This window comes from Myxocyprinus asiaticus, chromosome 19 (assembly GCF_019703515.2).
Source record: "Myxocyprinus asiaticus isolate MX2 ecotype Aquarium Trade chromosome 19, UBuf_Myxa_2, whole genome shotgun sequence".
Lineage (NCBI taxonomy): Eukaryota > Metazoa > Chordata > Actinopteri > Cypriniformes > Catostomidae > Myxocyprinus > Myxocyprinus asiaticus.
The window spans coordinates 9,096,093-9,112,755 of NC_059362.1; the positions used below are offsets into that span (position 1 = coordinate 9,096,093).

Sequence of the window (16,663 nt, forward strand, 5' to 3'; positions counted from 1 at the left end):
TCTTCATTTCCTGTCGCCCATTATGCAGTTTTGTGGCTTTGTTTAAAGATATTTACTTTAACTAACAAACTTCTTTTAGTGTTTTTTTTTAGCTTGAAAAGTGTGCTTATGCTATCTTTATGTAAAATAAATTACACTAAATATGACACTAAAAAGTTGAGTAAACTTAAAAAAGTACAACTTCAAGAAAATGAGTTGTACCAACCTAAAAAATTAAGTTGGACTGTAAGTTCAATGAACTCAATACAATATGTTCAGCAAACTCAAAAATATTAATGATTTCTTTTTTTTTTTTTTTTTTTTTTTTACAAGGAGATCTTAATTCAGTAAACTTGTATTTTAAAGTACAGCTGACCATAATTTTCAATATTCTTGATATAAAAAGATTCAAATTAAGCCGGTCTACATTTTACATTAGATCATGTGTCAGCCCCACCAAGGTACCAAATAGTTGGTACAACTTAAAAAGCGGTGTAGGCTGCAATTACTTAAAACTTCTAAATGTTAAGGTATCTTAATAACTGAAGAAATTTCATCGAAGTGAACACTAATCACCTTGATGGTGACTAAACAAATTTTTTTTTTTTTTTACATGTCCTCATAAATTGGCACACTTTGTCCAAACACACGTAAATACATTAAAGTGCAAGTGATTGTGGGTCCACAATGCTTCTCCATTGAGCATGCTCAGCAGATGCAAAAATATGAAGTTCATAGTGCTTAGCCTTACAAGTTTTCCACAGATTTTGAACTATGTATTTTCAGGACCTTTTACTAATGTTAACAGATGTTTATGACTACTGGATAACAGATATGAGTCAAAATCACAGTTTTTAAAGTCCCTGAAATTTCCTGATTTTCCATTTCTGTGGGAGGCCCGGAATACTGAGGTTTTTATTTCACAGCAGTTCACAATGCTTCCACAGAGAATCCACTAAAAGGATAATAATAACTATAATCCTATGCAGTTATTTTGCACACACACACACACACACACACACACACACACACAAAACATGTCAACTAGAAAGTTCAATATTAGTAAGGTCATTATATACAATCTAACACAACATGTATGTGCTCAATATTTAAAATTGAGTTGCTCTGACTTAAATGGCATCAAAATTGACTTTATTGATGGTTGTAAGTAATCTCAACTTTTTCTGCATTAGATACTTCAACTTTTAAAATTGAGTTTATCTGGCAAATCTGAAGTTGGATTTTTTTTTTTTTTACAGTGATATGTTTCACACTGTAAAAATATTAATTGTATTTTAAATGACATATTCTAAACAAGGAGTGAAATAAGCATGAACCAGTTTAATATTGTTACAAAATGTATATTCATTTTTACACAAATTCCATTCCTCCATCACATCCAACAATTTTGCAACTATTGAGTCTTTATCAAAAGTTGTCAAGTGTACATTTGTTTTAACCTATTTACCAAGGAGTCAACAGTGTCACTGTCAGTGAAGAGATTGATGTGGTGTGTGAAGAAAACAAAGAAAAATCATGGTAAATATCACCTGTGAAACATTGTTACTGTGCGGTTTTTACAGTAAAGTTGCAATTTTATCAAATTATGCAAAACCAGCAGAAATATTATTTAATTGTATTTATGATACATAAATGCTATCAATGAAATTAGCCTAAGCATATCAAAGGAATGGGCAATTTTATTCCAGAAATGTTAAAAATGTCATTTCCACCACAGAACACCATTAAACACAATACATCATTTGAAATGTGAAGGAAAGGTTTATGACATTCCACAGGGTCAAACGAGCCCATTGAAGGAACACCCCGTAGTTCAAATCTTATCACCACAAGATGTCGCTGTTTTGCCAACAACTACAAACCAGCAACAGGCGTTTCCGCAGTGAACAGGTCAACAGCAAAACGATCCTTTTCACTGGAAAGAACAAAGACATTGAAAAGCAGTAATTGCAGCAACAAAGGTAATAAAGCTTAAAGTAAACTAACAAGCCTGAGTTCTTGGAAGAGTTTGATTTACCACTTAATAAAGTAATAATCTGTCAATAATCAACCATTCCAAAACAAACTCTCTTTCAATCGCTTTAAAATAAGTCAGATATTATACTGTAGAGTAAAGCATTAGCTGCCTGAAAACTAGTGATAATATACCCTTTCATTATTAGACCTCACATGTAATATGTGTTTTGTAGACAACTATTATAAAATAGTTCCTTGTGGTGGTGCTCCGATGAAGAAAAAAAAAAATATGGATTTTTTAAATCATCAGAATACTCACAATACTCTCAACAACTTCAGAAGGTTAAAAAGGTTCTCCTAAAGCATAAAAGCCTTCATTTTTAAGAGTGATCTTGGCTATATTCTTTTACATTTGTCCATAAAAGCTTCTGTTTGTCCTTGAATTCATTTTCTTAAGGTGCCCGACATTTTTCGAAGTCCTTTTATACGATATAGCAATCCATCAATAAAGTTCTGTGAGGAAACAGAAAGATGTCATTAAGAACGGTCTTGAAAACTACAGATATTTTTGTGTTTTATTGGTATTTGACTCTTTAGAGTTTATTTTCTTTTTCATGCATCCTTTTTTACCTCTTTGGGTTTGCCACAATCGCAGAGAAGGTCCTGTGAAAAATAATAATAATAATAATAATAATAATCATGCTATGTTAAAATTCATTCTCACCATCATCAATGGAGAATAGAGAGAACAGTGGATTTTAAAATGATCACACAGGAAATCAATGTGTTAGTTCCAAATGTTTTTCCACCTAATTATGGACTCAATGTGCCGAATTCCAGGTAAGCGCTACCATGCAGCAATTGTTCATGACCTGAATATCACCCGTGCTGTGCCTTTGACATTACATCCATTTTGATATCCGGGTAGCGAGATGCTGCATTTACACAGAAATATGTAAAAGAATACTGTTTTGGTCTTAGTGCTGTTATAGTTAGGTTTTGATTAAAGTTACGAGTAAATTAATGTAATTACTACTTAAATGTTTCTGAAAATTGGGCGTGGTCTGCCTTTCACTTCACATCCATTCAAAGAAGTGAAAGCACGCAATTGCGAAAAAACGTAGTTGCGAAAGTTCGCATGCGCACAATTGTAGTTCCAGCTTCAGCCACTTGGCGAAGAAGAGGGCAGTTTGGAATTTCGGAATGCATAGAACGATTTTAGCGAATTATATGTCTCTGCGGAACAATTGGCCATTTTCAAACCAGGATGGGCGTTTTTTTTTTCAACTATCCAATGAACGTTTTGGGAACCTCAATGTACTGTAGTAATCAGTGGCCATATCCAAACCAGGATGGGCGTTTCTCAACTATCCAATGAAAGTAGGGAATTTCAATGTAATGGGCAAATTGTGTAAAGTGGTTGAAAAATGCCCATCCCGGTATGAAAATGCCCATTGATTGGGAATTTTTGTTCTGCAGAGATACAAGTCTCATTTTACCAGACAAAACTTTCGACTTACTGTGGCCGATTTTTTTAATATATCATCAGTATGTAGGGTTCTAGAAGTAAAATTCCAATTTATTTTCTCCATAAAGAAACTAATGATAAGGTGTAAACCTTTTAAGACAAACCTACCATGAGCGCCAAGATTGTTAAGCAATGATATGTTTCTTTAGAAGCCACAAGTCATTTTGAAATCATGACAAAAGTGTAGTATTGACCGTCACTCCCAAAATGCATTGAGAATGATGTAATCAAGTCAGTCATCCTACACTCTCAAACTACATACATTTTGTATATTTATAATCTTGTACTGTAATTTCTGATACGATTGCTTCACAAAATAATCTATGTACATGGCCTTGTACCTTAGTCTTTTCTTCAGTTTTCAATCAAATGTTCTAATGTAGTGATTTACTTAGAACTGATAGAATTTTAAAAATTTCTATGGAGAAAACGAATGTGAAAAAGGCAGCAGAAAAAGTGGGCGGTCACTGTTGCGCTCTGTTGTAGATTTGCAAAATGGTTTTCGATTTGGATGAGTTAGCGAGAGCTACTTCTTTGGAAACTTGTAGTGCATGAGTGGGAAGATGTGTGCTGAATATTTTTTTGTCATACCACCTGCAGTTTCGATCTCCGCTCACAGTCTGACAGTTCCAAAAGTTCATCAATGTCAATCTCCAGCTCAGGAATGTCATCTTCCTGGGAAAGAAGATGTATCACATGCGTCTAGCTTTGGTATCATTGGGTTTGGGAATAGAGTTCATAAATACTTCAATGCTTGGAGGGGAATTCACTAAGAATATAATGTGCCTGCTGATAACATGTTTTATTTGTGTGATGTGTTGTTTTAGCAGCCGATTCACTAAAGTGATTATGCAAATCAGGTAGTCAGGAATCTATTTAATAAAATTCTGTTTACCGCTTGCTTTCCCTGGGCGGTAATAACGCAACATTAAAGCAATAGTTGACCCAAAAATGTTAAGTCTCTCATTATATACTCGCCCTTATTCCGTCTCAAACTTGTATGACTTTCTTTTTTCTTTTTCTTTTTTTGCCGAATACAAACTATTTGAAAAAGTTTCCAATTTACATTAAAATTTGAGTCTGTTTCTCACCCAAAACTGATTGTATTGCTTCAGAAGACATGGATTAAACCAATTATTTATTTATTTTTGTTTGTGTTCTGCAGAAAAAAGAAAGTCATTCAAGTTTGAGACAGCATAAAGGTGAGTAAATGATGGCCGAATTTTCATTTTTGGGTGATCTATTCATTTAATTGCGTCAGGCAAATAGTGCTGAGTTTTGTGAATGCTAGTCTCAGAGACCATTCACTTTCATTGCATCTTTTTCCATATAATGAAAGTGAATGGTGACTGAGGCAAACATTCTGCCCAACATTTTCTATTATGTTGCATAGAGGAGGGAAAAAATGCCAACGGGTTTGAATAAATTAAGAGAGTAAATGATGACTGAATTTTTATTTTAGGGTGAACTATCCCTTTAATTTTTCAGCTCATTTTGTGTCTGTTTAAACTGGATGGCAGGTGGTTAGTGAATAAGATGCAGGTTTTTGTGTTGAAATACATTGTGCGCAAAAGTAAATTCGCCCTGGCTATATATTCTTCACTGGCTATATCCAAGTTGAAGCAACATGCTTGTTTGTTAAATATGAAAGCATTCTTTTATGTGAAAAGCAGCTAGTCTTTCTGTACTGGAAAAGAAGTCAAAAGTGCTACTATCAGCATGCAGATATACATTTAGTCTTTGTGCCAGACCATTAATAATTGCACACAGAACAACCTTGTAGCTGTACAATAAATATGCATTGTAAGTGAAAGCAACTGCAGACAGAATACTAACTAGTTGCAAAAATGCAGCATTTTTCACTCTTACAATGACGTGCACACACTTAGTTTAGGACACAGTTCTTTTTGTTTTTGAGTCTTGCAAGCTGAGCAGTACCCAGCATGCCCTCTGCCTCCGCTCTGTTCCCCCTGACCCTGTTTTCCATTGATACACTAGCACAATGGTGGAATACCAATATACAGTCACAAACACATATCAAAACAGCTTTATTTTGATGTTGATGACATCAGCTCTTTTTTTATAATTTTTTGCCCTTTCATAATAATGACGTACTGAGAATCAAAACAGACTTACAAGATGCATGTGATTAACTAACATTAGGTATCGTTCATACCAAAAAAAACTCACCCTTTTTACTTAAAATGACAGTGAATGGTGACCATAACTATTAAGCAAGATTTTCAGTGAGTAATTACTTAAATGTCAGTTTGTTCCTCACACAAAGTGATTGCATGTATTAAGAAGACTTGGAGTATAGTGCACAAGGCATTTGGACCACGTTTATCATACTTTTTTGGTGCTTGTTTTTTGTTGTTGTCATTTTTGGAGCTTGACAGCACCTGGTCCCCATTCACTTTTGGAGGAGAGAAGCCCAAACATTCTGCTAAGCTTCTTCTCTGGTGTTCCACTGAAGACAGAAAGTCATATGGGTTTGGAACAACATAGAATGATGACAGATTTTTGATTTTTGGGTGAACTACATTTTAACTCTATGGGGAGAGGTCTCTTTTCTGAAGGCTCTCTCTCCAGTTGGTAGCCTGCAGAAAGTCTGCTTCCCCACGAGGCAGTAATGATTGTTTAATGAAGGCAACAGACTGCCATCAGAACAGCCTTATTTTTCTTGTCAGCTGTGCCAAAATAGCCATCAACACAGTAAAATAGAAAAACTTAAATGGCTTCAGCTGTTTTGTGATGATTAATCTGAGGTAATACTCATGGAAGTGAGTCTTTCTGTAACATATCCTCTTTGATCGTATAGCTGATAGCTCTTTTTTTTTTTTTTTTTAGGATTCTTATAAATTAAGCAATGAGCTATACTGCATTGTGAACTGATTTGTAGTTTACAGTTGCAAAAAAATTTAATTAAAAGAACATTATATAAACAAAACGTATATAAAAAAAGAATATTGTCAATCAAATTTTAAAGTTCATGTAAAATGCCAGATTTGACACACTTTCTTAAAGGTGCAGTGTGTAATTTCTTTACTAAATAAAAAATAGCAAAATATTTTCAAACAATTTTCTCAAACACTCCCCCATCAGCCATTGGTCAAAAAACAGATAGTCCCGCCCCAAACACACACCATTGGATGAGTCAATGCTGCTGTGTCGGGCTGGTCGATCCACTCAAACAAACTATTCTGATAGGTCCACAGAGCCACGGTGTTAGACTTTTCAGGGAACTCAACCCACAAGTGGCTTATGTATAGATGATTCTGCATATTAAACGCTGATAGGAGAAAGTATTTTCAGAAATTTCACTGTGCTTTCCACTGGCTCATTAGAGGAAAAAGGGAAGCATGTGAATAACCCCCACACTCTGTCATGTCCTCCTCATGCTAGGAGTTTCATTCACAGACAAAGAAACAAGTATTTACTCCAGACAATCAAGGAGAGAAATTCCCAGGACCAACTGGGGAGAAGAGAAGCATAGTGTGAGCTAAGAAAATTAGATGGCTTGTGTATGTAGTTGGATTTTTTAAAACAAACTCTTTAAAAAAGGAGTGTGTTAAATGTTTGTTGGCTTGTTAAACAGCTTTAGCTGATGAATTTATTGATTGAATTTATTACAGTTTGTGCACAATAAACCACAGCGTTGTAAGGATTATGCAACATAGTTTCTTTTTTTCTTCCTCCCCTTTTCTCCCCAATTTGGAATGCCCAATTCCCAATGCACTCTAAGTCCTTGTGTTGGCATAGTGACTCGCCTCAATCCGGGTGGCGGAGGACGAATCTCAGTTGCCTCCTCGTCTGAGACCGTCAATCTGCACATCTTATCACGTGGCTGGTTGAGCGCGTTAGCGCGGAGACACAGCACGTGTGGAGGCTTCACGCTATTCTCCGCGGCATCCACGCACAGCTCACCACGTGCCCCATCGAGAGCGAGAACCACATTATAGTGACCACGAGGAGGTTACCCCATGTGACTCTACCCTCCCTAGCAACCAGGCCAATTTGGTTGCTTAGGAGACCTGGCTGGAGTCACTCAGCACGCCCTGGATTCGAACTCGCAACTCCAGAGGTGGTAGTCAGCATCTTTACTTGCTGAGCTACCCAGTCCCCCCCTGCAACATAGTTTCATAATAATTCGTACGAGATGGCGAAATCGTAATATATCGTACTACTTGACTCGCTCAAAAAGTTACGACTTTTATGCCTGTAGAGCCTAACCAATCAGCAAACAGAATTTAAAATCGATACAATCCAGACATCAAAGCTATCCTCCTATCCAATAATTTATTTTAAGAGATGTAAAATTAGTGAACAAATTTGGTTATTCATCCCATATTTATGTATGCAATACAAATGAGTAATATCAATAACCTGTAATACGCTTTCCTCGTCTCATTTCAAAATCACATGTTTTCTTCTGTGGTACACAAAAGTAATTTTTCTATTAAAATCATGGTTGGGATTTAGGTAAGGGGTAGACTTTATGGTTGGGTTTGGGTTAGGGGTTAAACTTAGGAAAAATTGTAAGAACGCTCATTTAAAACCCTAATTTTCTTTACTTTTCCTTGGTACGCAACATTGTTTTGCTATTAAAATCATGGTTATGTTTAGGGTTTGTCAAAGGGGTTACACTTCATGGGTAGGTTTAGGTTTGGGTTCGAGGTTAAACTTAGGGAAAAAACTTTATAACATTGTTCATTGGTACGCTCATTATAAAAGTCATATGATTTCTTTATGATTTCGTCATCTTATAAAATTGAGACGGGTCGGGATTATGCTAGATGAAAAAGACCAATCAAGGTTCATTCAAAATGACTACAGAAGCAGCTGAAATATCTCGGTTATGACTGTAACATTGGTTTTCTGAAAGGAGGGAAAACTGCGTCAGTAACTGACGCTATGGGGGAACTCCTCCCAGGAGTGATGATTTCTTAAGCCCATATAGAAGCTCGGCAATCTTACTGACGGATGGCTCTTGGCACTTTGCCCCTTATGAGCGCAGCCTCATGGGCATATACACCGGAGCACAACTACATTTCGTCAGGATTTTTGACTAAAGGAAGAAGCCATCTCTCAGTCCCTTAACAGCAAGGAATCAGTAGTGTGGCAAGCTATGCAGCATCTCATTTCAGGGAACCGAGTAACGAAGACGTTCCCGTAAAGTTGGTCACTTCGATGCTGTGTCTGTACACTATGGGAACCGTTTACCATAATGTTGTACTACTGGTTCACACGCACTAGAGCAATGCCCACTAGCCAGCAGGGTGGTGAAAAGCATCGAAATAACCTCCCCTTCGCATTCTCAATGGGAAGAGAAAGAGAAAACCAAGGTCAAAGGACCCAAAACACATTTCAGCAATGACACTAGCCAATAGGGTAGTGAAGCATTGACATATTAACACCTTCTTCGTAGTAAAAGTCTTTGAAGAAAGGGAGGAAGCATCCAGATTATAAAACCTGGCCAAGGTGTTAGGGGAACCCAGCTTGCTGCCAGACAAAAAACCTCTAGAGACACTCCCTGAATATTAACTGAATCTCCTGACCCTTTTCTGCATGATTTTATGCACTGCAATGCTGCCACACGATTGGCTGATTAAATAATCGCATGGATGATTGTTGGTGCCAGATGGGCTGGTTTGAGTATTTCTGTAACTGCTGATCTCCTGGGATTTTCACACACAACAGTCTCTAGAATTTACTCAGAATGGTGCCAAAAACAAAAAAACATCCAGTGAGCGGCAGTTCTGTGGATGGAAACATCTTGTTGATGAGAAAGGTCAATGGAGAATGGCTAGACTGGTTCGAACTGACAAAGTCTACAGTAACTCAGATAACCACTCTGTACAATTGCGGTAAAAAGAATATAATCTCAGAATGCTATTCTGAGATGCGGGTTGGCTCTGTTTTGGTGGCACGAGGGGGACCTACACAATAGGCAGGTGGTTTTAATGTTGTGGCTGATTGGTGTAAGCTTCTTTGTAGTAAAATTGCTGTGCTGAAACTTAGTCAAGGTTGTGCATTGAACTGGCATTATTATGGGACAGTCAATGGCAGTTTTCATACTTTGATAAACACTCAAAAGTACGTAATTCATTCATAAGAGCCTGGCACATTCATCCATCAAGCGTCTTGTGACCATTCTTTTATTTTAGAGGAGGAAATAAGGGTATATAGTAGTTCTCTATCCATCATGTATCAGTTGTCTCTCTCAGGCTCTCAAATCACCACTTGTTTGAAAAAACCCTCACATCAATAGTTAAGGAATAATTCACACAAAAATGAAAATTGTTGTCATCCAAACTTTCTTTCATGTAACACCAAAGGTGAAGTTTAACTGAATGTCTGAGCTGTTCTCTTTCATACAATAAAAGTAGGGACCAGGGGATGTCAAGCTCCAAAAAGAACAATACATATATATAAATATGAAAAGAGCAAACAATGAGAAAACAGCCTTGGCATTTTGCTATAAATAACTGTACTTTTGTGTACCACAGAAGAAAGAAAGCCATATGGTTTTCAAAAGACATGAGGGTGAGGAAATGATTACAGAGTTTTCATCTCTTTAAGGAAAAACAGACCGATTTTCATTCTACTACCTCTGCAATCTTATTCTTTGTGTTTACAATCTGCATGCTAAATTCTATTCAGTCATCAGTGTATGCCTCCAATTGGATGACGTGCCTCACCTCGCAGTCAAACAGCAAATGCAGCTGACTGTCAATCCATTCCTCGACGTCCAGCCTCCGCTGCAGGTCCTTACGGTCATATTTGACAGTCAGCTTCCCGAGCCTGCGCTGAGGGGCTTCACTGTCCTCCTTGTCTCTGGTTGGAGACTGGAACATCACTCTGGACTGACTCATGCCTGTGAAATGCTCTCACTGGCTTGAAGAAAGACACTACAGAGGAAACTCACAACAAAACGGCTCTTACTCTCTCCCTATCTGTCCCTTTTTCTCCCAGCTGGCAAAGAGCTCCACCTCTCTTTCCCTCTCTCTGCTCCTCTGCTTTTCGTCTTCCTTTCATTTACATTTCCTTAGTTTTATCTCCACCTGCCAGCTTTGGCCCATAAGAAGGAAGAAAAAAATCAGGAAAGATGTCAAGCAAACTAATGTCACTGCAACACAATTACATGGCAAACTGGGGAAAATTGTCACATTGGGACTGTTACACAAATGTGTTTTTGCTCTAGCAGAGGTTTTGTATGTTGGTTTCAAACAACTAGTTTAAAATCCTCTTAAATTTGTATAATGTTTTGAGAATTCTATCTTTCAAACAAAAATTCAAATATAAATTGTTGCTATAGTTTTGAACTCAGTAAAACCACACATACATTCAAAACCACTGTAAATCCATCGTTCATTTAAGGATCAACTATAATGAAGGTAGATATGAATCGAAAGGTTGAACTGTGTTCTCAGGACAAGAGTATTTTTCATTAATGTCAGGTTGTCACGTGTGTTTAAAATGTTATAAATTATAGCCGACAATTTATTAATTACAGTATTTGTTTGCAAAAACAATGGTTTGATATTCTTGTATGTTACCTTTAAAAAAAAATTCTATTTTATTACTTTTGTGTTTTAATATTTAAATGTTTAATTACAGGTTTCGTTGATGCCTCGCTATTGGGGCGTTACATGCTTGTAATAAATACTGCAATCAAATAATTACTTTAATAATAAATAAAATAATTATATATACACTGTCGGCCAAAAGTTTGGAATAATGTACAGATTTTGCTGTTTTGGAAGGAAATTGGTACTTTAATTCACCAAAGTGGCATTCAACTGATCACAAGTCAGGACATAACTGATGTAAAAAACAGCACCATCACTATTTGAAAAAAGTCATTTTTGATCAAATCTAGACAGTCCCCATTTCCAGCAGCCATCACTCCAACACCTTAACCTTGATTAATCATGCTACATTGCTAATTTGGTACTAGAATATTACATGCCATTATATCAAACACTGTTTGGTTCGTTATATGAAGCTTAACATTGTCTTTGTGTTTGTTTTTGAGTTGCCACAGTATGCAATAGACTGGCATGTCTTAAGGTCAATATCAGGTCAAAAATGGCAAAAAAGAAACAGCTTTCTCTAGAAACTCGTCAGTCAATCATTGTATTGAGGAATGAAGGCTATACAATGCTTGAAACTGCCAAAAAACCTTAAGATTTCATACAAAGGTGTACACCACAGTCTTCTAAGGGGGCTTTCACACTGGGCACGTTTGCTGCGGTCCGATTCCGAGTGCGATTGTTCCCGGTGCCCCCTGCAGCGTTGGTCTGGTTTCACACTCACTTGATTCTATCGAACCCCGGTCCATTTGCATTCATCTTACATCATCACAAACACCAATGGAGAACACAACGGGACTCATCATACTTTTTGTTTTTTTGGTGCCATTATGCACAGCAGAGTGAACGACAACTGTGTATACGTGCGCTTCATGGTGTAACTTATCAGATGTCCAGGGGAAGGCGGCTTGCTGCTGCTCAAAAACTGTGTTTTTTGAGGAGACAGCTGATTGCAAGGAATTCATTTGCATCTTTGTTTACACTGCACGCTTACTCACGCTCGTGTCCAATGTGAAATTATCGCCACTGTCATCTCCTATTATACCCTATATTTATAACCTATAATAGTATTTATAAGGTGTATAGATAGGTAGATAGACAGACAGACAGTATTTTTAGTGTTGTATGTCATTGTGGTGTCATTACTTTTTTGGGACTTTCAGGAATGTGTAGATCCTCGTGTGTTGTCGAAACTAATGATGTCGTCATCGGCTAAAACGCATGTGCAGGTTACTTTACTTCCTGAACGAGTGCGCACCCGAGTCTGAGTTGCTTTCACATTTACGTGAATCGCGCTACAGTTCCATTGCAACCGAACTCAGACCACCTCCTACAGGTAGTCTCGGGTTCGGTACTGCGGTGCGCTCCCCGGTCCGTATGACAGCTTTCACATTACCAATTTTTCATGCGAACCGTGCTCTGTTTCGAACTAAACTGCCAGTGTGAAAGCACCTTAAGACAAAGGACTACTGGCTCTCACAAGGACAGAAAGAGATGTTGAAGGCCCAGATGTACAACTAAACAAGAGGATAAGTACATCAAAGTCTCTAGTTTGAGAAATAGACGCCTCACATGTCCTCAGCTGACAGCTTCATTGAATTCTACCTGCTAAACACCAGTTTCATGTACAACAGTAAAGAGAAGACTCAGGGGTGCAGGCCTCATGTGAAGAATTGAAAAGAAAAAGCCACTTTTGAAAAAGAAAAACAAAAAGAAAAAGTTAGAGTGGGCAAAGAAACACAGACATTGGACAACAGATAATTGGAAAAGAGTGTTATGGATCTTAACCCCATTGAGCTTTTGTGGGATCAGCTAGACTGTAAGGTGCGTGAGAAGTGCCCGACAAGACAGCCACATCTATGGCAAGTGCTACAGGAAGCGTGGGGTGAAATGTCACCTGAGTATCTGGACAAACTGACAGTTAGAATGCCAAGAACTGCAAAGCTGTCATTGCTGTACGTGGAGGATTTTTTTATGAGAAATCTTTGAAGTAGTTTAAGAAGTTCTGAACATTGTTTTCAAATTATAATCGTAATTTTTCATGTTATTAATTTTTCATGTTATTAATGTCCTGACTATAAATTGTGATCAGTTGAATGCCACTTTAGTGAATAAAAGTACCAATTTCTTTCCATAAGAGCAAAATCTGTACATTATTCCAAACTTTTGGCCGCCAATGTGTGTATATATATATAATTTTCAATAAAATCATAATAAATATTATATTTCAAGTGAACAGGGATAAAAAAAAAAAAAAACACTGTATGCATTAAAAGTGGACTGAGAGCACTTTTACAACTAAAGAGAGATTTTTGAGCAAAAAGAAAGCTGAAGCCACTTTTAAGTAGAAGGATTGAGTAAATGTAAAGAGAAGGTTACTGTGATGAGGAGGAGGGCGGGGCCAGGCCGTGACTACCCATGCCCAGCCCCCAATCAGGGTGTTCAGCCGAGGAGAGGGATAAGTGCAGCGGAATACAGCAGTTCGGGAGTGAGAGAGCCACACGCAGCTGCCGTGTGTGTGTTTGTGTTTTGTGTCTTTTTGCTTAAATTAAATATTACTTTGACTGTTCAGCCGGTTCCCGCCTCCTCCTTGCTCATTTATAACCATGTTACATTGGTGCCGAAACCCTGGAAGGATGAGGGATGCGCTGTCGTAGAGCCCTCACCACTAAAGGAACGGAGGGGCTTCCATCCGCCAGGGGTCGGAGGACTTGCTCCGGTCCGCCCGAGGAGGAGCGGCTGTCGTCCGCCAGAGGGCAGAGGAGTGATCGAAAACAAGGAGACGGCGTGTCTGGGAACCGGCGAGCAAGTTTATTTTTCTCTCTCTCCTCTCTCTCTCTCTCTCGGTCACTCCACCTTGCCCTTTCCCTCCTCTTTTTTTTGTGTGTTTTCCCTCCCCTCATCCCCCTCCCCAGCCCTAGAGAGGCGGGGAAAAGCCTGCCGGCAGGAGGGGCCAAAAGATCAGGAATATAAGAGGAAAATAACTGTGACGAGGAGGAGGGCGGGGCCGGGCCGTGACTACCGACGCCCGGCCCCCAGTCGGGCTAATCAGCCGAGGAGAGGGATAAGTGCAGCGGAATGCGGCAGTTCGGGAGAGAGAGAGCCACACGCAGCGGCACTTATCCCTCTCCTCGGCTGATTAGCCCGACTGGGGGCCGGGCGTGGGTAGTCACGACCCGGCCCCACCCTCCTCCTTGTCACAGTTATTTTCCTCTTATTCCACTCTTCGGTCCGAATCAAATAGGTTTGAGTTTGGTTATTTTAAAAAGAGTGTGAAGACACTTATGTGATACCCAAAAATTATGTCTAGTACTGCATCTGACAATGTAGGCAGATGACTTGCTGCTTTGCTGCCTAACCAGTTAAAGGAATATTCCAGGTTCAATACAAGTTAAGCTCAATTGACAGCATTTGTGGCATAATACTGAACACACACACACACACAAATTGGACTTGCTCCTCCTTTTCTTTAAAAAATAAAACATCAAGGTTCCAGTGAGGCACTTTCAATGGAAGTGTATGGGGCCAATCTGTAAACGTTAAAATACTCACTATTTCAAAAGTATAGCCATGTAGGGCTTTACTGGTTGTTTAGATCAGTGTTACTATCAGAAATAATTAATAATTATTTCTTTAGTTATTAATTAATATTTAAATTAATTAATTGAATCTAACTCATTAAAACCTCATATGGGGCTCCAGTAAATGTAGTGTGCTACGTTTAGGAGCAAGTTTGGTTATTAGCAATAATTAATAATTATCAAAGATAATTATTAATTATTAAAATCATGTTAGCTTTTTTAATCCTTTAAATCAACAATTATCAAAGATAATCGTTAATTGTTAACATCGATGAAACATTAATTAAAATTAACACTAGCTTATTGATCATTCAGATTCAACAATCATCAAAGATAATTATCAATTATCAAAAATCAATAGAATATTAATATGGATTAACATTGATGGGGCACCACCCTGGAATCAGGGACTAATAACCAGATAGTATCACAGTCTCAATATTAGATTGTTTTCTTAGGAAAATCGACATCCGAAGAATATCGATTATCGGGAAAAAAAACAATGAATGAAGGTTTGAATCCGAGCACTGACATCCCATCAGCATGACACAGGCGTATGCAAAACAAACCAAAACACTTCTCTTTGTAACATAACAAAGTTTATTTATGCAGTAATATCAATTAATAATTAATACAATGCAGTCAATAAACTTCCGACTTACAACTACAAACTAAACAGTGATATGATTAGATATGGAAATAAAATAATCCTATAACACATAAGGTGTGTGTGTGGGTGTGTGGTTAGTACGAGAGAGAGAGAGAGATGACGGCCCTAAAGGCGATTTTGCGATCGTGGGAGAGAAAGCAGCTGTTAGTTCATCGCTCAGAGACGTGGTGGACGGCTCGTAAACAGTCCCGCGTTATTTGACTCTTTAATGGATGAACTCAGTTACTGTCTCACCCGTGATGGCGAAGTTGCACAACAGTCCAATTTGGTTGGACCACAATACAGCAAAACAAATTCGTGATAATTAATACCCTGAGTATTAATAATGAGCGGACATGGCGGTCCGTAAACTGTACAAGCAAAAAACCTTGAAACACAAGAATAAAACACTATAATATTCTATCTTAGCCCAGACGTAAACCTCTTACTTGAATCGCATGAGGACACAGGTAGAATGTGTCTTCCTCCGTCCTTTAACTCTGACCCGGTTCCTTGAGGCTCGGGTGATGACGGGTGGCCGTTTCCTCGCTCTGTCGGCGGGCGGTACGGCTGTTGATTCTCGGCGGGCTGGCGGAGAACTCAGAAATGTCGACTTGATTGAAGATGGAAGCGAAATCTTTAATCTCTACACTTCTGTAGGCAAACGGATGAAGATGCGAATTGCTCGGCGGTCTCCTTCGGATCCGTTAGAGTGTTCGGTTGCACACAGAGTAATCTCAACTCGTCCAGCGAGATGGAGATTTTATGGCCACAGTTTCAAGTCGGACGTTACTTCCTTGTGCCACGAGGTTGCACCTGAGAGCAGCGAAGAGCTGCGTCCACACGCTGCAAACAAAGTTGCTGGAAGCAAATCCCGAAAGCATTTCAGAGGTATTTCAACTCCTGATGATGTCATGTTTGAGGGACGTTCTGTTGTGTGCCTCATCCAATAGGAGTTGAGAGTTCGATCCTTTAGTGAGCAAGGCTTCATGGGATTTGCAGTCTGTTTTGGACTCCCTTTGTTTGATTTTGGCGTGATTTTTATCAGTATAATTTACAACTTGGAATGTGGGGCTTGAGTTAGGTTTTTATGACTGTGTTAGGCCTGCCTTTGTCTTCTATCTGAATACATGAGGCCCAACAGCCACAAGACGTAACCAATATGCATGTTAACATGATCAAATCACTTACTAACCTTTTCTGTGTAAAGTTATAGGCAATTTTACAACTTCGTTGCCATGACGATGTAATAATCCCAAAACGACTGTAAAAATAACGATTTAAACAACTTTACAGCTCAAATACATGAGTTTTAACAGAAGAATTAATGTAAGTGCTTTTATAAAATTATAAG

General features: G+C 38.3%; 1 protein-coding gene across 5 annotated transcripts; it reads right to left on the reverse strand.

The window, feature by feature from the left end:
• Positions 1 to 1,300: 1,300 nt before the first annotated feature.
• Positions 1,301 to 11,163, reverse strand: LOC127410438 (protein phosphatase 1 regulatory subunit 14B-like). 5 transcript variants are annotated; one of them, XR_007892123.1, is made up of 5 exons: positions 10,186 to 11,156; positions 4,076 to 4,159; positions 2,587 to 2,619; positions 2,276 to 2,469; positions 1,301 to 1,915 (listed from the first exon to the last, which is right to left on the reverse strand). XR_007892123.1 is itself a non-coding variant. In XM_051645704.1 (5 exons), the coding sequence occupies exons 1-4, from the start codon at positions 10,357 to 10,359 to the stop codon at positions 2,401 to 2,403; spliced, it is 360 nt and encodes a 119-aa protein (XP_051501664.1). In that variant the 5' UTR covers positions 10,360 to 11,163; the 3' UTR covers positions 1,301 to 1,915; positions 2,367 to 2,400. The 5 variants fall into 5 exon arrangements, 4 of the variants coding, with proteins under 4 accessions (XP_051501664.1, XP_051501666.1, XP_051501663.1 ...); XM_051645704.1 differs by having other exon boundaries at positions 2,367 to 2,469; positions 10,186 to 11,163; XM_051645706.1 differs by having other exon boundaries at positions 2,367 to 2,469; positions 4,079 to 4,159; positions 10,186 to 11,148.
• Positions 11,164 to 16,663: the final 5,500 nt, after the last annotated feature.